We start from the raw sequence: 19,688 nt of genomic DNA on the forward strand, positions 1-19,688 counted from the left end.
TCAGAGCTGTGGACGGGAGGGAACAACATCAACACTCCTCAGAGCTGTGGACAGGAGGGAACAACATCAACAACATCATCACTCCTCAGAGCTGTGGACGGGAGGGAACAACATCAACAACATCATCACTCCTCAGAGCTGTGGACGGGAGGGAACAACATCAACAACATCATCACTCCTTAGAGCTGTGGACGGGAGGGAACAACATCAACAACATCATCACTCCTCAGAGCTGTGGACAGGAGGGAACAACATCATCACTCCTTAGAGCTGTGGACAGGAGGGAACAACATCATCACTCCTCAGAGCTGTGGACGGGAGGGAACAACATCATCACTCCTTAGAGCTGTGGACGGGAGGGAACAACATCAACAACATCATCACTACTCAGAGCTGTGGACGGGAGGGAACAACATCAACAACATCATCACTCCTCAGAGCTGTGGACAGGAGGGAACAACATCAACAACATCATCACTCCTTAGAGCTGTGGACGGGAGGGAACAACATCAACAACATCATCACTCCTTAGAGCTGTGGACGGGAGGGAACAACATCAACAACATCATCACTCCTTAGAGCTGTGGACGGGAGGGAACAACATCAACAACATCATCACTCCTTAGAGCTGTGGACGGGAGGGAACAACATCAACAACATCATCACTCCTTAGAGCTGTGGACGGGAGGGAACAACATCAACAACATCATCACTCCTCAGAGCTGTGGACGGGAGGGAACAACATCAACAACATCATCACTCCTTAGAGCTGTGGACAGAAGGGAACAACATCAACAACATCATCACTCCTTAGAGCTGTGGGCAGTGGGGAACAACATCAACAACATCATCACTCCTTAGAGCTGTGGGCAGTGGGGAACAACATCAACAACATCATCACTCCTTAGAGCTGTGGACAGGAGGGAACAACATCAACAACATCATCACTCCTCAGAGCTGTGGACAGGAGGGAACAACATCATCACTCCTCAGAGCTGTGGACGGGAGGGAACAACATCAACAACATCATCACTCCTCAGAGCTGTGGACAGGAGGGAACAACATCAACAACATCATACTCCTTAGAGCTGTGGAGAGAAACCACAACATCATCACTCCTTAGAGCTGTGGACAGGAGGGAACAACATCATCACTCCTCAGAGCTGTGGACGGGAGGGAACAACATCATCACTCCTCAGAGCTGTGGACAGGAGGGAACAACATCAACAACATCATCACTCCTTAGAGCTGTGGACAGGAGGGAACAACATCATCACTCCTCAGAGCTGTGGACGGGAGGGAACAACATCATCACTCCTCAGAGCTGTGGACAGGAGGGAACAACATCATCACTCCTCAGAGCTGTGGACAGGAGGGAACAACATCATCACTCCTCAGAGCTGTGGACGGGAGGGAACAACATCATAACTCTTTAGAGCTGTGGACAGGAGGGAACAACATCAACAACATCATCACTCCTCAGAGCTGTGGACGGGAGGGAACAACATCAACACTCCTCAGAGCTGTGGACGGGAGGGAACAACATCATCACTCCTCAGAGCTGTGGACAGGAGGGAACAACATCAACAACATCATCACTCCTTAGAGCTGTGGACGGGAGGGAACAACATCAACAACATCATCACTACTCAGAGCTGTGGACGGGAGGGAACAACATCAACAACATCATCACTACTCAGAGCTGTGGACGGGAGGGAACAACATCAACAACATCATAACTCCTTAGAGCTGTGGATGGGAGGGAACAACATCATCACTCCTTAGAGCTGTGGACAGGAGGGAACAACATCAACAACATCATCACTCCTTAGAGCTGTGGACAGGAGGGAACAACATCAACAACATCATCACTCCTTAGAGCTGTGGACAGGAGGGAACAACATCAAGAACATCATCACTCCTCAGAGCTGTGGACAGGAGGGAACAACATCAACAACATCATCACTCCTTAGAGCTGTGGACAGGAGGGAACAACATCAAGAACATCATCACTCCTCAGAGCTGTGGACAGGAGGGAACAACATCAACAACATCATCACTCCTTAGAGCTGTGGACGGGAGGGAACAACATCATCACTCCTTAGAGCTGTGGACAGGAGGGAACAACATCAACAACATCATCACTCCTTAGAGCTGTGGACAGGAGGGAACAACATCAAGAACATCATCACTCCTCAGAGCTGTGGACAGGAGGGAACAACATCAACAACATCATCACTCCTTAGAGCTGTGGACAGGAGGGAACAACATCAAGAACATCATCACTCCTCAGAGCTGTGGACAGGAGGGAACAACATCAACAACATCATCACTACTCAGAGCTGTGGATGGGAGGGAACAACATCAACAACATCATCACTACTCAGAGCTGTGGACGGGAGGGAACAACATCAACAACATCATCACTCCTTAGAGCTGTGGACAGGAGGGAACAACATCAACAACATCATCACTCCTCAGAGCTGTGGACAGGAGGGAACAACATCATCACTCCTCAGAGCTGTGGACAGGAGGGAACAACATCATCACTCCTCAGAGCTGTGGACAGGAGGGAACAACATCAACAACATCATCACTCCTTAGAGCTGTGGACGGGAGGGAACAACATCAATTAAGTAATCAATCAATCAATTAAGTAATGAATCAACCAATCAGGTGTCTCTTACTTGTCGCTCCAGGGCCCGTTCCACTCCACCTGTCCCCAGGGGTTCCTGAGGCGCACCAGACGCACCTTAGACTCCTTGTGATGGGACTGCTTACACTGAGGAGAAACACACACACACACCGGTCCATGTAACAATCACAACGGCAACAACCACTGGCCCATTGAGTCAGCTTTCAAATGGCTACTGTCATCTAACCACCGCTCTGTATCTCATGGTCTATCTAATAATGTAGTGTATCTCATGGTCTATCTAATAATGTAGTGTATCTCATGGTCTACCTAATAATGTAGTGTATCTCATGGTCTATCTAATAATGTAGTGTATCTCATGGTCTATCTATCTAATAATGTAGTGTATCTCATGGTCTATCTAATAATATAGTGTATCTCATGGTCTACCTAATAATGTAGTGTATCTCATGGTCTATCTAATAATGTAGTGCATCTCATGGTCTATCTATCTAATAATGTAGTGTATCTCATGGTCTATCTATCTAATAATGTAGTGTATCTCATGGTCTATCTATCTAATAATGTAGTGTATCTCATGGTCTATCTATCTAATAATGTAGTGCATCTCATGGTCTATCTAATAATGTAGTGTATCTCATGGTCTATCTAATAATGTAGTGTATCTCATGGTCTATCTAATAATGTAGTGCATCTCATGGTCTATCTATCTAATAATGTAGTGTATCTCATGGTCTATCTATCTAATAATGTAGTGTATCTCATGGTCTATCTATCTAATAATGTAGTGCATCTCATGGTCTATCTATCTAATAATGTAGTGTATCTCATGGTCTATCTATCTAATAATGTAGTGTATCTCATGGTCTATCTAATAATGTAGTGTATCTCATGGTCTATCTAATAATGTAGTGTATCTCATGGTCTATCTATCTAATAATGTAGTGTATATCATGGTCTATCTATCTAATAATGTAGTGCATCTCATGGTCTATCTATCTAATAATGTAGTGTATCTCATGGTCTATCTAATAATGTAGTGTATCTCATGGTCTATCTAATAATGTAGTGTATATCATGGTCTATCTATCTAATAATGTAGTGCATCTCATGGTCTATCTATCTAATAATGTAGTGTATCTCATGGTCTATCTAATAATGTAGTGTATCTCATGGTCTATCTAATAATGTAGTGTATCTCATGGTCTATCTATCTAATAATGTAGTGTATCTCATGGTCTATCTAATAATGTAGTGTATCTCATGTTCTATCTAATAATGTAGTGTATCTCATGGTCTATCTAATAATGTAGTGTATATACAGCAATCACAAGATGATAAATAAATATATTTCATTAGCAGACGCTTTTATCCAAAGCGACTTACACTCATGCCTGCATATATTTTACTTATGTGCAGCCCCCTTGCGGGAATCGAACCCACGATCTATGGCGTAAAGTGAACATATATGTTTCTATAGGTGTATCTCACCTCCTCAACGGCAGTCACAGAGTAGGCGTGGCCCTTCACCAGGCCAGTCACGGTACGGGTCTCGAAGCGAGCTGGAACCAGGGACTGGGGAATGGAATGAACAACAGGACAGGAATCACAACATGGCTTCTGGATCGTCAATGATGACATGAGGAGCAGGACTGATTGGATACAGTTGGTTAAACCTGTGGAAGGGGATCGTTTTTAAATTGCTCTTGATCATCGATGAGTTCCAGCACTCGATACATTTTGTTAAACCTATGGATTATTTTTAAAAAATTCTAATGTTTTTTTGTTTTTTTTGGGGGGGGGGGGGTTTCCACTCCTCTTGTATTTCTACATGCTTCTGTGGATAGTGAGTAGGGGAGGCAGGAAAGACGGGAGAAGGTATTGTGTGAAATAGGCAATGGGATGGATTTGTATCCACACCGACACGGCACTGCGGGTGGCGGGACTAACTGTGGGCAAGACCTCCACAGACAGGCCATACATAGCTGAACGTTTTGACTGAAATGGCTTCTAGATCTGGTCTGAATCAATAACTGAAGAGAGAGAGGCTCCCTGATGGGCTGCTCTATTGACGGGAGTCTCTTCAATTACGGTTTGTGAGACCTGTTGGAGGTCGGGGTCACGCTCCTAAGGTCAGAGACTCACGTCGATAGAGCAGCCCATCATAGAGCCTCTCTCCAGGGCCTTCTTCATGATCTTGTACAGCTCCTTGGGCGCCTCCTTCATCTCATAGAACTCTGTCACTCCCCCGGTGAAATCTTCCATGGCCTCCGTGGTGTTGCCGCCCTTCAGGGCCTCATAGGAACCGTGCAGCCTGGGGGATGGGAGGGTGAGACAGGGTGAGTGTTGGGGGTAGGTCAGAGGATGACGGGGGGTGAGAGAGAGTGAGACAGGGTGAGGGGGTGGGGAGAGGGTCAGGGGGAGACAGGGTGAGTGTTGGGGGTAGGTCAGAGTGTGAGACAGGGTGAGAGAGGGTTAGGGGTATGTCAGAGGATGACGGGGGTGAGAGAGAGTGAGACAGGGTGAGAGAGGGTTAGGGGTATGTCAGGGGGGAGAGGGTCAAGGGGGGAGACAGGGTAAAGGGGGGGAGAGGGTTAAGCACATGACCAAATGAATTTCCCCCTGGTGGGATAATAAAGTTGATCTGAATCTGAATCTGGAGACAGGGTGAGGGGGTGGGGGAGAGGCTCAGGGGGAGACAGGGTAAAGGGGGTGGGGAGAGGGTCAGGGGGAGACAGGATGAGGTGGTGGGGAGAGGTTCAGGGGGGAGTCAGGGAGAGGATCAGGGGGAGTCAGGGTGAGGGGGAGACAGGATGAGGTGGTGGGGAGAGGCTCAGGGGGGAGTCAGGGTGAGGGGGAGACAGGATGAGGTGGTGGGGAGAGGTTCAGGTGAGGATTAGGGGAGCGATTAGGGAGAGCAGGGTAGAGTAGTCATTGGAAAGATGTTTTTAAGCAATAAGGCCCGAGGGGGTGTGGTATTTGGCCAATATACCATTGCTAAGGGCACTATACCACAAACACCCTTATTATTAAACTGGTTACCAACGTAATTAGAGCAGTACAAATACATGGTTTGTCATACCCGTGGTCTACGGTCTGATATACCACGGCTGTCAGCCAATCAGCATTCAGGGCTCGAACCACCCTGTTTATAGTGGCTGTTATAGGGTTTCTGGATGCTAAAAAGACATTAACAAAACGTCCATATAGGTCGTCTTCAATAAAACGTCACAATGTGTTAGATTTGGCTGCTTGGGGGCAAGGAGACCACCAGCTCCGCTAAAACCATTGACAACTACGTGCCGTGTTTAAATGTTATAGCTATTTAGTCAGAACTACACATTTCTGATTATTCCACATTTAGCTCTGTCATCAGAGTTATCATGATCGGTAAACATCAATGATCATGTAATTTCAGATATGCGAAGGTACCTATCCATTTGGCATGTAGCTAGCTAAGCAAACAACGTAATTTAGCTTGTTCCATCAGCCATTAGGCTTTTGGAAAGAGCTTGACATCAACCTGGTAAAGTTGTCAGTTGGACTCCTGTCGTCATCACTATAGAGAACAAGCAAATCAAACAATATTTGGATATAGCCATCTAGTTTATCCCCTGAACGTTAGCTTGTTCACTAGCCATATTGACTTGATCTGTTATTAGCTAGCTAGCCAGTTAAGTGGAGGGAGTACAGGGCTTATTATGTCTCTTGAGGAGGGTAAAAAGAGATTTCGGCCTGGAAAAGTTGAATATTTTCAGGAGTCTGGTAATTGGTTAGGGGAGGTGGATTGGACGGAAAGAGAGAGGAGGTTGAAAACACTGAGGGAGGCAGAGAATGGGTTTGAATCTGTTGAAGCTAGCAATAACCAGGGAGAGGGTATGTCGAGGAAGATTGGTGTCAAGTTCAAACAGAGTGAGCCGGACGCCAGTTCGAGTTCTGGAGGTGAAAAAACCCCACAAAGAATAGCATGATTGGTTAGGAGCCCGTAAAACAGTAGCCATCCCAATTACACTGAGTGAGTTACACTGAGGGAGTCAGTTATCCTGTAGGAGGGAGATTCCAAGATGTGGGAAGTGTGCAGGAGGGCATGGGATAGAGGATTGTGTAGTTTTGGTGGATAAAATTGTGTGTGTCAACTGTAGGGGTACCAATGGGGCTGGGGATCAGAAGTGTCCGGTGCGAGAAAGGCAGGTTGGGGTTTTCCAGGGTCAGAGTAGTGCAGAAGGTGTCGTATGCTGAGGCAGTGAAGAAAGTAGAGGAGGATGGGTCAAGGGTGAGGGATTCAGAGAGGAATCCTGTGAATAGTAGATCAATGCTAATATGGCAGAAAATTCGCTAGCTAGCTAACCAACAACTGTAAGGATGTATTTGAGAGACAACAAGTGCTCATTGTGTAAATGTATTTATGTTTTCAATAAACATTGAATATGAAATATAGCTTACATGTTGTCAACAATCTAAAGCCCAAATCAAACAAAAATATTTTTTTTTTTTACTCGCTTCGAACGAGCGTGTACCCGCTGGAATTAGAATGAGAGAACAGACGGGCGGAGAGCGTCAACTCCGTCATATAAAATACGTATTTTTCCAGACGTTGAAGTTAGGTTCAATTTAGGTTCTGAATGAGAGGTGAAAATACGTATTTTCCCAGACAATAAAAATGTTTTTTTCCGGACGTTAATATCAGGTTTATTTTCGGTTGTGAATGAAAGTTGAAAATACTACATTTATAGACGTCTTTGTTTGGGCCAAATCAAGGCTGGTCCAGACCAGACAAAATCTGAACCAAAAATAGACGTCTACGACTGGGTCAGATTTGGTCCGGACCGGACCAAGAAACCAACGTCCGTGGATGTGGAAATCAAGGCCGGTCCGGACTGCACCAAAAAACATGACAGGACCAAAAAAAAAGATGTACAAAAAGGCCTCAGCGTCAGTCGGTGATTACTGAGGTACAGTCTACAGTGTCAACTGAACATTAATTTTAATTTCATCTATGTGGTAGGCCTAACGTTTGTAAAACACCCCCCCAAAAAAAGACTGCTGGTCCGGACAGGACCAAAAAAAGATGTCCAAAAGATGTCGGCCCGTGCTTACTGGGGTGTATGTAACCTTACCATGTCCATGTGGTGGGCCCACTGTTGCATTGACTTCACTAGTCCTGATTCATGTGACTAATCAGTTTGGCTATTTAAGCTCTGAATATCAGCTACCCAACTTTATCAGGAGGAGTTATCCTGAGCCTATTTGCAATGTGTTTACAGAGAGGTAAATGCAGAAGTGTTTTATTTTTTCCGCTATGATCAGCGCGTCAGAAATGTAGGGATACAAACTAGGAACCACTGATCATTACAGTTTAGCCCACGGGATGAAACTCCTGGACAGCAGTTGAGAGTAGCCTGATTGTCCATTCCATAATGTCCATGGGCGCCATTTAGATTAGGCAATTAAAAAAAAAATGTGTCTCATTACATATTCATCCATTTTATCTCCAGTCTGTAGGTGTCAGAAAAGGCCACACTCTTTCTACCATATCCTAAATCCGCTACATGGTTTATGTTAGATTCATTTTTGGGGACGGAAATGTTGGTGGAGCGCCGCAGCGATGCGTTTCTCCAACAGCACCCTGGAGAGGCATACTGGGAATGGACAAGTTAAATATTTTGCTTCCCTGGAGAGGCTTACTGGGAATGGACAAGATCAATATTTTGCTTCCCTGGAGAGGCTTACTGGGAATGGACAAGTTAAATATTTTGCTTCCCTGGAGAGGCATACTGGGAATGGACTAGTTAAATATTTTGCTTCCCTGGAGAGGCTTACTGGGAATGGACAAGATCAATATTTTGCTTCCCTGGAGAGGCTTACTGGGAATGGACAAGTTAAATATTTTGCTTCCCTGGAGAGGCATACTGGGAATGGACTAGTTAAATATTTTGCTTCCCTGCCTTTGACAAAGTGGGCGCTGCTCATCACAGGGCGGCATCAACGCCCACCTAAAAAGCCCATATGCCACTGGTTGGGAGAAATTGTTATTGTTTTTGGGGCAAGAACTATGTGGGGTTTTATGTGTTGTTGGAGGTGCGTCTTGGTCATTTTAGCTCAGAAAATGCCCCCCTCATCAATCTGCCACCACAGGCGGCCTCCTAAACCTGCCTACTGAGCGGACCGGCCATGGCTAGAGCTGACCTGGCTGTGGTAACTACTAGCTAGCGTAGCTAATTCATTCAGGTATAGTTCACTTTTATTTTATATCTCTTAAATATCCAATTAATGGTGGCAAATATTGAGAGAAATCTTAAGGCTACTCTATGTATCTGAAATGACATGATCAATTGATGTTTACTGATCATGAAAAGCATGCAGTTACTTGCTGTATAACTCTGATGATAGAGCTAAATGTGGACAGTTGTTTTGGATGGAATGATCTGGAATGTGTAGGTCTGACGATGCTCTTCATGAGGTGATGCTATTACAACCATATAGTTAACATTTATTTAACAATCCCTTGAAAACGGCACGTCAATGGTTTTAGAGGAGCTGGGGGTCTCCTTGACCCCCAGCAGGTAAATCGAACACTACACCTTATTGTGACGTTTTTTTTTGATAACGACCTATACTGCTAGTGTAATCTGACCATGATGTCATAATAGACGTCGTAATGACGTACTGGCAACACATTTTGCTTGTCCTACTTAGGGGTAGGGGTAGGGCTAGGGTTAGGGCTAGGGCTAGGTTAGGGTAGGGTTAGGGCTAGGGTTAGGGGTAGGGTTAGGGGTAGGGTTAGGGCTAGGGTTAGGGTTAGGGCTAGGGTTAGGGGTACGTACTTGGCGTAGGCCTTCTCCAGCAGGGCGCTCCAGAACTCATTCCTCTCAGCAGACTTGGTGAACACCAGCTGGTTGTTGAAGGTGGGGATGCGGTCGTCAATGACAACGTCAACCCAGTCGCCATAGCGCCAGAACTGGAGGAGGAAGAGATGTCCCATGCAGGAAATGACATGGTTGAAGACATTTGACAGGAGTTGATAATGTATTGCAATCAGGGTAGGGGGTTGATTTCAGTTCAATTCAGAAAGTAAACCGAAATTCCTATCCCACTTTTGAGGAAATTCATTGAGGACAATTTCAGTTTCAAATGTCAGTGTACTTCCTGAACTCACTGACTTGAAATGGAATTGAGCCCTTCCCTGATTACAATACAACATAGAAATTAGTCAATGTAACATGTGTTATTGTTTATAGTTTATAGTAATTAGGGTTGTTTTGATTGGTGGGTTCTGACCTGGAAGTGGAAGATTCCTCCATATCCCTCGGAGTAGCTCTGTTCCTGAGGAACGACACGGTAGAGAAGCTTCTCATTCAGGGTCAGACAGGCTATAGCAGCCAGCAGCCAGCAGTCACCTAGGAAACACACAGTCAGACAGGCTATAACAGCCAGCAGCCAACAGTCACCTAGGAAACACACAGTGAGACACACACCAATAACAAACAGTCACCTAGGAAACACACAGTGAGACACACACCAATAACAAACAGTCACCTAGGAAACACACAGTGAGACACACACCAATAACAAACAGTCACCTAGAAACACACAGTGAGACACACACCAATAACAAACAGTCACCTAGGAAACACACAGTGAGACACACACCAATAACAAACAGTCACCTAGGAAACACACAGTGAGACACACACCAATAACAAACAGTCACCTAGGAAACACACAGTGAGACACACACCAATAACAAACAGTCACCTAGGAAACACACAGTGAGACACACACCAATAACAAACAGTCACCTAGGAAACACACAGTGAGACACACACCAATAACAAACAGTCGTGCATTTGTAGATCTATAACAACACTGTGATGTGAATCTAAAAATACTGATACAATATTTTCAGCCAGCAGTCACCTACACACACACACACACACACACACACACACACACACACACACACACACACCAAGGAACACACCAAGCCACACAGTCCCACACACACCAAGATACACACACACACACCCCAAGCTACACACACATCATCATCATCACGCACTTACACACAATGAACACAGTCCAGGATACTGGTAAAATGTACACAACATGTAGAATCATTGTTCTGTGAAGCCATTATGATTGATTGGAGTGGATGGACGAGATATTGTTGTTGTTGTTGTTGTTGTTGTTGTTATTTTGTCTTTATTGTTCGGTTACTGAGTAGTGGGCCATCATCCCCTTGGTTGTCTCCAGATGGGACTTGATATCTGAATACTACTAATGCAATATTTCCTCTGATATCTTTGTGTTGTTGAGGGAAAAGTCTCCCTCTCTCACTCCTGACCTCAGTGTTTTCTGGTTGTCACTCCACACCTGTGTGTAGGCTGTGCCCAGTCAGGGAGTTAACTGTTGAACAATGTCCGTTTTGAGCATTTAGAATATTTTTGGTCCCAGCCTGCATGAACCTTTGTCCCCCTGGATGGACGAACGGCTCAACAATGAGAAGTGCTGCTAGCTGGAATCCTTTCCATAGAGCCAGTACAATATAGAGAGGCCACTGGAAAAGCATCCATAAGTGTAGCAATAACAGAGGATGAGGGGGACCTGTCCCCCCCCCAAAATATTCAAAACACTCAACTCAATTGTCCAAAGTTAACAACAAACTAGCAAGAGAACAGATAACCATGTTGGGGTCATTGTTGTATTGTGTTGGGGTCATTGTAGTGTAGTGTTGTGTTGGGGTCATTGTAGTGTTGTGTTGGGGTCAGTGTAGTGTTGTGTTGGGGTCAGTGTAGTGTTGTGTTGGTGTCAGTGTAGTGTTGTGTTGGGGTCATTGTAGTGTTGTGTTGGGGTCAGTGTAGTGTTGTGTTGGGGTCATTGTAGTGTAGTGTTGTGTTGGGGTCATTGTAGTGTTGTGTTGGGGTCAGTGTAGTGTTGTGTTGGGGTCAGTGTAGTGTTGTGTTGGTGTCAGTGTAGTGTTGTGTTGGGGTCATTGTAGTGTTGTGTTGGGGTCAGTGTAGTGTTGTGTTGGGGTCAGTGTAGTGTTGTGTTGGTGTCAGTGTAGTGTTGTGTTGGGGTCATTGTAGTGTTGTGTTGGGGTCAGTGTAGTGTTGTGTTGGGGTCAGTGTAGTGTTGTGTTGGGGTCAGTGTAGTGTTGGTGTCAGTGTAGTGTTGTGTTGGGGTCAGTGTAGTGTTGTGTTGGGGTCAGTGTAGTGTTGTGTTGGGGTCAGTGTAGTGTTGTGTTGGGGTCATTGTAGTGTAGTGTTGTGTTGGGGTCATTGTAGTGTAGTGTTGTGTTGGGGTCATTGTAGTGTTGTGTTGGGGTCAGTGTAGTGTTGTGTTGGGGTCAGTGTAGTGTTGTGTTGGGGTCATTGTAGTGTTGTGTTGGGGTCATTGTAGTGTTGTGTTGGTGTCAGTGTAGTGTTGTGTTGGGGTCATTGTAGTGTAGTGTTGTGTTGGGGTCATTGTAGTGTTGTGTTGGGGTCAGTGTAGTGTTGTGTTGGGGTCAGTGTAGTGTTGTGTTGGGGTCAGTGTAGTGTTGTGTTGGTGTCAGTGTAGTGTTGTGTTGGGGTCAGTGTAGTGTTGTGTTGGGGTCAGTGTAGTGTTGTGTTGGTGTCAGTGTAGTGTTGTGTTGGGGTCATTGTAGTGTTGTGTTGGGGTCAGTGTAGTGTTGTGTTGGGGTCAGTGTAGTGTTGTGTTGGGGTCAGTGTAGTGTTGGTGTCAGTGTAGTGTTGTGTTGGGGTCAGTGTAGTTTTGTGTTGGGGTCAGTGTAGTGTTGTGTTGGGGTCAGTGTAGTGTTGTGTTGGGGTCAGTGTAGTGTTGTGTTGGGGTCAGTGTAGTGTTGTGTTGGGGTCAGTGTAGTGTTGTGTTGGGTGTCAGTGTAGTGTTGTGTTGGGGTCATTGTAGTGTTGTGTTGGTGTCAGTGTAGTGTTGTGTTGGGGTCATTGTAGTGTTGTGTTGGGGTCATTGTAGTGTTGTGTTGGTGTCAGTGTAGTGTTGTGTTGTGTTGGGGTCATTGTAGTGTTGTGTTGGGGTCAGTGTAGTGTTGTGTTGGGGTCATGTGTAGTGTTGTGTTGGGGTCATTGTAGTGTTGTGTTGGGGTCAGTGTAGTGTTGTGTTGGTGTCAGTGTAGTGTTGTGTTGGGGTCAGTGTAGTGTTGTGTTGGGGTCAGTGTAGTGTTGTGTTGGTGTCAGTGTAGTGTTGTGTTGGGGTCAGTGTAGTGTTGTGTTGGGGTCAGTGTAGTGTTGTGTTGGTGTCAGTGTAGTGTTGTGTTGGGGTCAGTGTAGTGTTGTGTTGGGGTCAGTGTAGTGTTGTGTTGGTGTCAGTGTAGTGTTGTGTTGGGGTCATTGTAGTGTTGTGTTGGTGTCAGTGTAGTGTTGTGTTGGGGTCATTGTAGTGTTGTGTTGGGGTCAGTGTAGTGTTGTGTTGGGGTCAGTGTAGTGTTGTGTTGGGGTCAGTGTAGTGTTGTGTTGGGGTCAGTGTAGTGTTATGTTGGGGTCAGTGTAGTGTTGTGTTGGGGTCATTGTAGTGTTGTGTTGGGGTCAGTGTAGTGTTGTGTTGGGGTCAGTGTAGTGTTGTGTTGGGGTCAGTGTAGTGTTGTGTTGGGGTCAGTGTAGTGTTATGTTGGGGTCAGTGTAGTGTTGGTGTCAGTGTAGTGTTGTGTTGGGGTCATTGTAGTGTTGTGTTGGGGTCAGTGTAGTGTTGTGTTGGGGTCAGTGTAGTGTTATGTTGGGGTCAGTGTAGTGTTGTGTTGGGGTCAGTGTAGTGTTGTGTTGGGGTCAGTGTAGTGTTGTGTTGGGGTCAGTGTAGTGTTGTGTTGGGGTCAGGTTAGTGTTGTGTTGGGGTCAGTGTAGTGTAGTGTTGGGGTCATTGTAGTGTTGTGTTGGGGTCAGGTTAGTGTTGTGTTGGGGTCAGTGTAGTGTAGTGTTGGGGTCAGTGTAGTGTTGTGTTGGGGTCAGTGTAGTGTAGTGTTGTGTTGGTGTCAGTGTAGTGTTGTGTTGGGGTCAGTGTAGTGTTATGTTGGGGTCAGTGTAGTGTTGGTGTCAGTGTAGTGTTGTGTTGGGGTCATTGTAGTGTTGTGTTGGTGTCAGTGTAGTGTTGTGTTGGGGTCAGTGTAGTGTTGTGTTGGGGTCAGTGTAGTGTAGTGTTGTGTTGGTGTCAGTGTAGTGTTGTGTTGGGGTCAGTGTAGTGTTGTGTTGGTGTCAGTGTAGTGTTGTGTTGGTGTCAGTGTAGTGTTGTGTTGGGGTCATTGTAGTGTAGTGTTGTGTTGGGGTCATTGTAGTGTAGTGTTGGGGTCAGTGTAGTGTTGTGTTGGGGTCAGTGTAGTGTTGTGTTGGGGTCAGTGTAGTGTAGTGTTGGGGTCAGTGTAGTGTTGTGTTGGGGTCAGTGTAGTGTAGTGTTGGGGTCAGTGTAGTGTTGTGTTGGGGTCAGTGTAGTGTTGTGTTGGGGTCAGTGTAGTGTTGTGTTGGGGTCAGTGTAGTGTAGTGTTGGGGTCATTGTAATGTTGTGTTGGTGTTATGTTGGGGTCATTGTAGTTATTTTTTACCAAGGTCTCCCTGGCAAATGTCTGTCCTGCTGGCTCCGCCCACAATGAACTGAGGGTTTTCGCAGATCTCCTGAAGACACAGAAACACATGGATTGGCTGACAGAATGCATGTATTCTCAACTAGTTCACTGTTGTGAAATAGTGAACCATTACAGTGAATAACAATGTAACAGCAACACTATGGAGTTGAAGGAACACATTATGTCAATACTCACGTAGAAACAAATGGAGTAGCTAACTGTGATCTAACTGTGAAATAAACTATACTGAACAAAAATATAAACGCAACATACAACAATTTAAAAGATTTTACTGAGTTACAGTTCATTTAAAGAAATCAGTCAATTGAAATAAATAAATTAGGCTCTAATCTATGGATTTCACATGACTGGGCAGGGGGTGCAGCCATGGGTGGGAGAAGGATTAGAATGAATCAGAATTAGTTTTCCACCCACAAAAGGGCTTTATTACAGACAGAAATACTCCTCAGTTTCATCAGCTGTCCGGGTGGCTGGTCTCAGACGATCCCGCAGGTGAAGAAGCCGAATGTGGAGGTCCTGGGCTGGAGTGGTTACACATGGTCTGCGGTTGTGAGGCCAGTTGGACATACTGCCAAATCCTCTAAAACGACGTTGGAGGTGGCTTATGGTAGAGAAATTAACATTAAATTCTCTGGCCACGGCTCTGGTGGACATTCCTGCCGTCAGCATGCCAATTGCACACTCCCTCAAAACTTGAGACATCTGTGGCGTTGTGGTGTGTGACAAAACTGCACATTTTAGAGTGGCCTTTTATTGTCCCCAGCACAAGGTGCACCTGTGTAATGATCATGCTGTTTTTTAATTTTAATTTTATTTCACCTTTATTTAACCCGGTAAGCCAGTTGAGAACAAGTTCTCATTCTCAACAAGTTTAATCAGCTTCTTGATATGCTACACCTGTCAGGTGGATGGATTATCTTGGCAAAGGAGAAATGCTCACTAACAGGGATGTAAACAAATTTGTGCACAAAATTGGAGAGGAATATGCTTTTTTGTGCGTATGGAACATTTCTGGGATCTTTTATTTCAGCACATGAAACACGCGACCAACACTTTACATGTTGCGTTTATATTTTTGTTCAGTGTAGTTCACTGCTGTAAGGGAACCATTATAACACCAAAACGACAAGGTGATGCAACACTGTCATTACTGACATAAACAATATGCCAGGGTTCTTCAATTCCGGTCCTGGAGGGCCGAAACACCTCTGTTTTTCATCCTCTCCTTCTAATCAGGGGCTAATTCAGACCTGGGACACCAGGTGAGTGCAATTAACTACCAGGTAGAAATAAATAAAAAACAGAGGTGTTTCGGCCCTCCAGGACCGGAATTGAAGAACCCTGCAATATATGCCAATGATAACCTAGACACCGAACAGCCCCAACATTATTTTGTTTTCTATTGTATTGTATCGTATCATGTGACTGCCAGTGTAGCGTTATATAAAAGTAACAAAGGTAGTTCACTAGGTCTGTAACGGTACACGTATTCATACGAACGGTCCGGTATGGGGACCTTGTTCGGTCCGCATTGTGAACCCGAATGAATACGTTGTGCCATCTACAGCCTATGCGCATGTTGTAATCAAAATGATCATCTTAACTGGCGGAATTTCAAACTATCCTTTTTGTGAGGCGCAGCTGGGAACTCTGTAGATGGCTAATGGTGGGATCGATAAACCATCATTGGAGGATCATCCATCATTGTTTAAATCTCCAGTTTGGGAACAAATTTGGCTTCACAGTGGATTACAACTGCGATGGACAGAGAATTGTCGATAAAAAGTGAATAGTATGTTCTCCACCGCTCAACGAGAATAGCCTATGCAGAGTGGCGCCTGTAGCTTGATGTTGTTGTCGGCCAATCACAAATCATCAAAGCGCCATTACAGTCATAGAGCGTGTGGCAATGCAAATTAGGAGATTATCTCAAATTGAATTACAATTATGGAATTAAAAGTTAAGTGAGAAGTATATGCTACAACGAACAAGAGCCAACAGGTAGGCTGCTATTTAGGTATCTGAATGGAGGTGTTATTTGTAACTGTATGACAGGAAGAAAGCGCATGCAGACTCAATTAGCCTAGCTAGCTGGCTAGCTAACTTAGCTAGCTAATTTAGCTAGTTATTTTAGCCAACTAGCTTCTCTCGGTTTGATGCAGTCAAGACAGGTACTAGTAATCATATTGGATGATAAATAACCTAGCTATGACAAGCTAGACGTTAGTCTACTAGCGCAAATCGGCTCGGTTGGTTGCTGCCTCTCCCTCCCTCCCTCTCTCCCTCCCTCCCTCCTCCTTGGTCCAGTTTCACTCGCTCACAGTAGGTCTGGTTAATAAAATATCTTACAAATTGACTTTTCTGCTGCTTCCCTCACTTCGACCACGTCTATATGGAACTGGTCGTCCTTGGATCCGTTCGGAACGGGTCTCTATATTGAAAAATTTATTTATACATATTTGTCCGGGTGGGAAAAGCCCCAGGTCCATTTCGGAATTACAAAATAGATTATTTGTTTCCTAACACTGAAATAAAAACAAACAACCAAGAAGAAGAAGAGGCAGTAATCCTTAGTTTAGTTTAGTTTAACCAGCCAAAGTCATATAATGTTTTAAATGTTGCTAAATGTAGCTTTTTCTAACCAAAAACCGATGTAACCCATGCAAATCACCTCAAAGTAAATTCACATCCAGTCAATAAGCTACACAATCATTTTCAGAGATTTCGGGCCTATTTCCATCTGTATTACTTTAACCATATGTTTCATAACCATTTCTAACCATTCTTTAACGATATGATTCATAACCATTTCTAACCATTCTTTAACGATATGATTCATAACCATTTCTAACCATTCTTTAACGATATGATTCATAACCATTTCTAACCATTCTTTAACGATATGATTCATAACCATTTCTAACCATTCTTTAACGATATGATTCATAACCATTTCTAACCATTTTTTAACGATATGATTCATAACCATTTCTAACCATTCTTTAACGATATGTTTCATAACCATTTCTAACCATTCTTTAACGATATGATTCATAACCATTTCTAACCATTCTGACACATCCATGTTTCAAGCAGCCATATCAACAGTTATTCCAGCCCATAATGCTGAACATTTAGATCCAGATAAGATTCCACAAAATCTGTGAGAAATATTAGTTTTGCCATCGTGAATCCCTTTAAAACATCCTGAAACGTTTAAAACATCCTGAAACGTTTAAAACATCCTGAAACGTCGCTGCAGTTGACTTGGTATTGTAGATATCATCCCTCATGCGTGCCCGTCCCTTCCCCTCTTTATTAAGGTCATCCTCTTTTCCCCTGCATGTCCCCTCTGTTCCCCCCCTCCTACCTTGGGTCTCTTCCAGACGATGTTCTTGACCTTGTTGGACTTGTGTCCCAGCTCCTTGTACCCCAGAGACTCCACGGAGGCAGGGAAGGTGTCATCCTCAAACAGGCACTTCTTGGTGAGGCACTCCTGTTTCAGCGTGGCAAAGTCCTGTCCGCTGAAGCGTAGGGGCTTGCTGAGGGAACCTTCTCCGTCTCTTCTCTCTCTCTCCCGGATCAACCGGTCGCAGAAAAAGCCAGACGGTGTATAGGGCATTTTGGATTTTTTAAAACTGGTTTTTTTTCACTTCCACTGAAGTATTACAAGCCTAAAAAACCTTGGCATAAATCTAACAGGCTAACCTCTGATTGGCTGTGTCTCTGTACGACGTCCCCCTCCCTCTTGGTCATAGAGTAGACTCTAAAGGCATGCCGGGCGAAAAAGACTCAACATGCATTCACCTGCATTAGCATGCACACACACACACACACACACACACACACACTCACACTGACACACATGCGCTCACACGCAGACACACACACATTACACACACACTCTCTCACACACACATAAAGGTTGTCTATTTGTTGCATTTCCCATTGGTCCCTGAACAATGCCCCAACGTTCCTTGGGATTGGTCATTCCAGTTCCATTACTGTGTGGCCACACAAAGGGGTGGTGTAAAGAGTGGTCAGTGGACAGCCTGCCTCAGCAGAAGGCATTCAGTCCCTTTGAACCCTATTCCATTGTCTCCATGGAGCTCCGTAAACAGCGGTCTCAGCACATCTCCACTGCAGCAGCAGGCCGCTCTCTCTCTCTCTGAGGTAAAATTAGCGCCGCTCTCTCTCTCTCTCTCTCTCTGAGGTAAAATTTGCGCCGCTCTCTCTCTCTCTGAGGTAAAATTAGCGCCGCTCTCTCTCGCTGAGGTAAAATTAGCGCCGCTCTCTCTCTCTCTCTGAGGTAAAATTAGCACCGCTCTCTCTCTCTCTGAGGTAAAATTAGCGCCGCTCTCTCTCGCTGAGGTAAAATTAGCGCCGCTCTCTCTCTCTCTCTGAGCTAAAATTAGCGCCGCCTCTCTCTGAGGTAAAATTAGCGCCGCTCTCTCTCTCTCTGAGGTAAATTTAGCGCCGCTCTCTCTCTCTCTCTCTCCCTGAGGTAAAATTAGCGCCGCTCTCTCTCTCTCTGAGGTAAAATTAGCGCCGCTCTCTCTCTCTCTGAGGTAAAATTAGCGCCGCTCTCTCTCTCTCTCTGAGGTAAAATAAGCGCCGCTCTCTCTCTCTGAGGTAAAATTAGCGCCGCTCTCTCTCTCTCTCTCTCTCTGAGGTAAAATTAGCGCCGCTCTCTCTCTCTCTCTGAGGTAAAATTAGCGCCGCTCTCTCTCTCTCTGAGGTAAATTTAGCTACCGCTGTGAGGGGAACTTCAACGCCCCTTTAATCGGTCAGGTACGTTTTAAGCATCCGACCAATAGACACGGAGACCTTTTGGGACTATAGAGGTTCTACCTGGGCAAAGCATAGTTCTGAGATATTGAGCGTCAACGTTTTCACATCCCAGATTTCAGAACTGTTTTGTAGTGAATTCTTCTTTCATAACTCATTAAGGTCCTGACCTTTTAAAGGTACCATTTATTAAAGCGATAGTTCCCTAAAATGACAAATAAACTATATGCTATGGATAACTAGCAACATTGCTAAAGCTTTGCTCTGGATGAGTAAACTGATGTATATTTTTGGTCTCTGACACCCCAAAGTAAGTAAACTACTTGCTAGTTATCAATAAAATGTGGTAAGATTTTAATTTTAGTAAAATACTCCTTCCATGGAGGTTTTCATATTGATATAGAACAAGACCAAAACAGCAATGCCTCTCCTAAGGGCCTTAAACCTGTATTTATTTTCTTTTACCATAAAGAGCTAACGTCATGGCCATTCTTCCCGAAAAAGTGGTGAAAAGATATTTAAGCAATTGAAAAAGAGGACCAGGACCTGTGATATGAATAATCAAAGACTTGGGACTTATAAGGTTCTGTCTGAACAATGTATAGTTTTGAGATAATGAGTCCAAGATGTCAGAACTGTTTTGTGAGGTCTTCCTCT

At 44.7% G+C, this 19,688-nt stretch overlaps 1 protein-coding gene across 1 annotated transcript in view; it reads right to left on the reverse strand.

Moving 5' to 3' along the window:
* The window catches only part of capn3a (calpain 3a, (p94)), a 61,666-nt gene extending 43,666 nt beyond the window's left edge, over window positions 1-18,000 (reverse strand). The window contains exons 1-7 of the mRNA XM_045209083.1: window positions 17,614-18,000; window positions 14,202-14,271; window positions 9,935-10,053; window positions 9,481-9,614; window positions 4,802-4,970; window positions 4,148-4,231; window positions 2,688-2,782 (exon numbers count right to left, since the gene is read on the reverse strand). Coding sequence (XP_045065018.1) covers window positions 2,688-2,782; window positions 4,148-4,231; window positions 4,802-4,970; window positions 9,481-9,614; window positions 9,935-10,053; window positions 14,202-14,271; window positions 17,614-17,865 — 923 coding nt within the window. The 5' untranslated portion in view covers window positions 17,866-18,000. The remainder of the gene's footprint in view (window positions 1-2,687; window positions 2,783-4,147; window positions 4,232-4,801; window positions 4,971-9,480; window positions 9,615-9,934; window positions 10,054-14,201; window positions 14,272-17,613) is intronic.
* Window positions 18,001-19,688: the final 1,688 nt, after the last annotated feature.

This window comes from Coregonus clupeaformis, chromosome 29 (assembly GCF_020615455.1).
Source record: "Coregonus clupeaformis isolate EN_2021a chromosome 29, ASM2061545v1, whole genome shotgun sequence".
In the NCBI taxonomy this organism is placed as follows: Eukaryota; Metazoa; Chordata; class Actinopteri; order Salmoniformes; family Salmonidae; genus Coregonus; species Coregonus clupeaformis.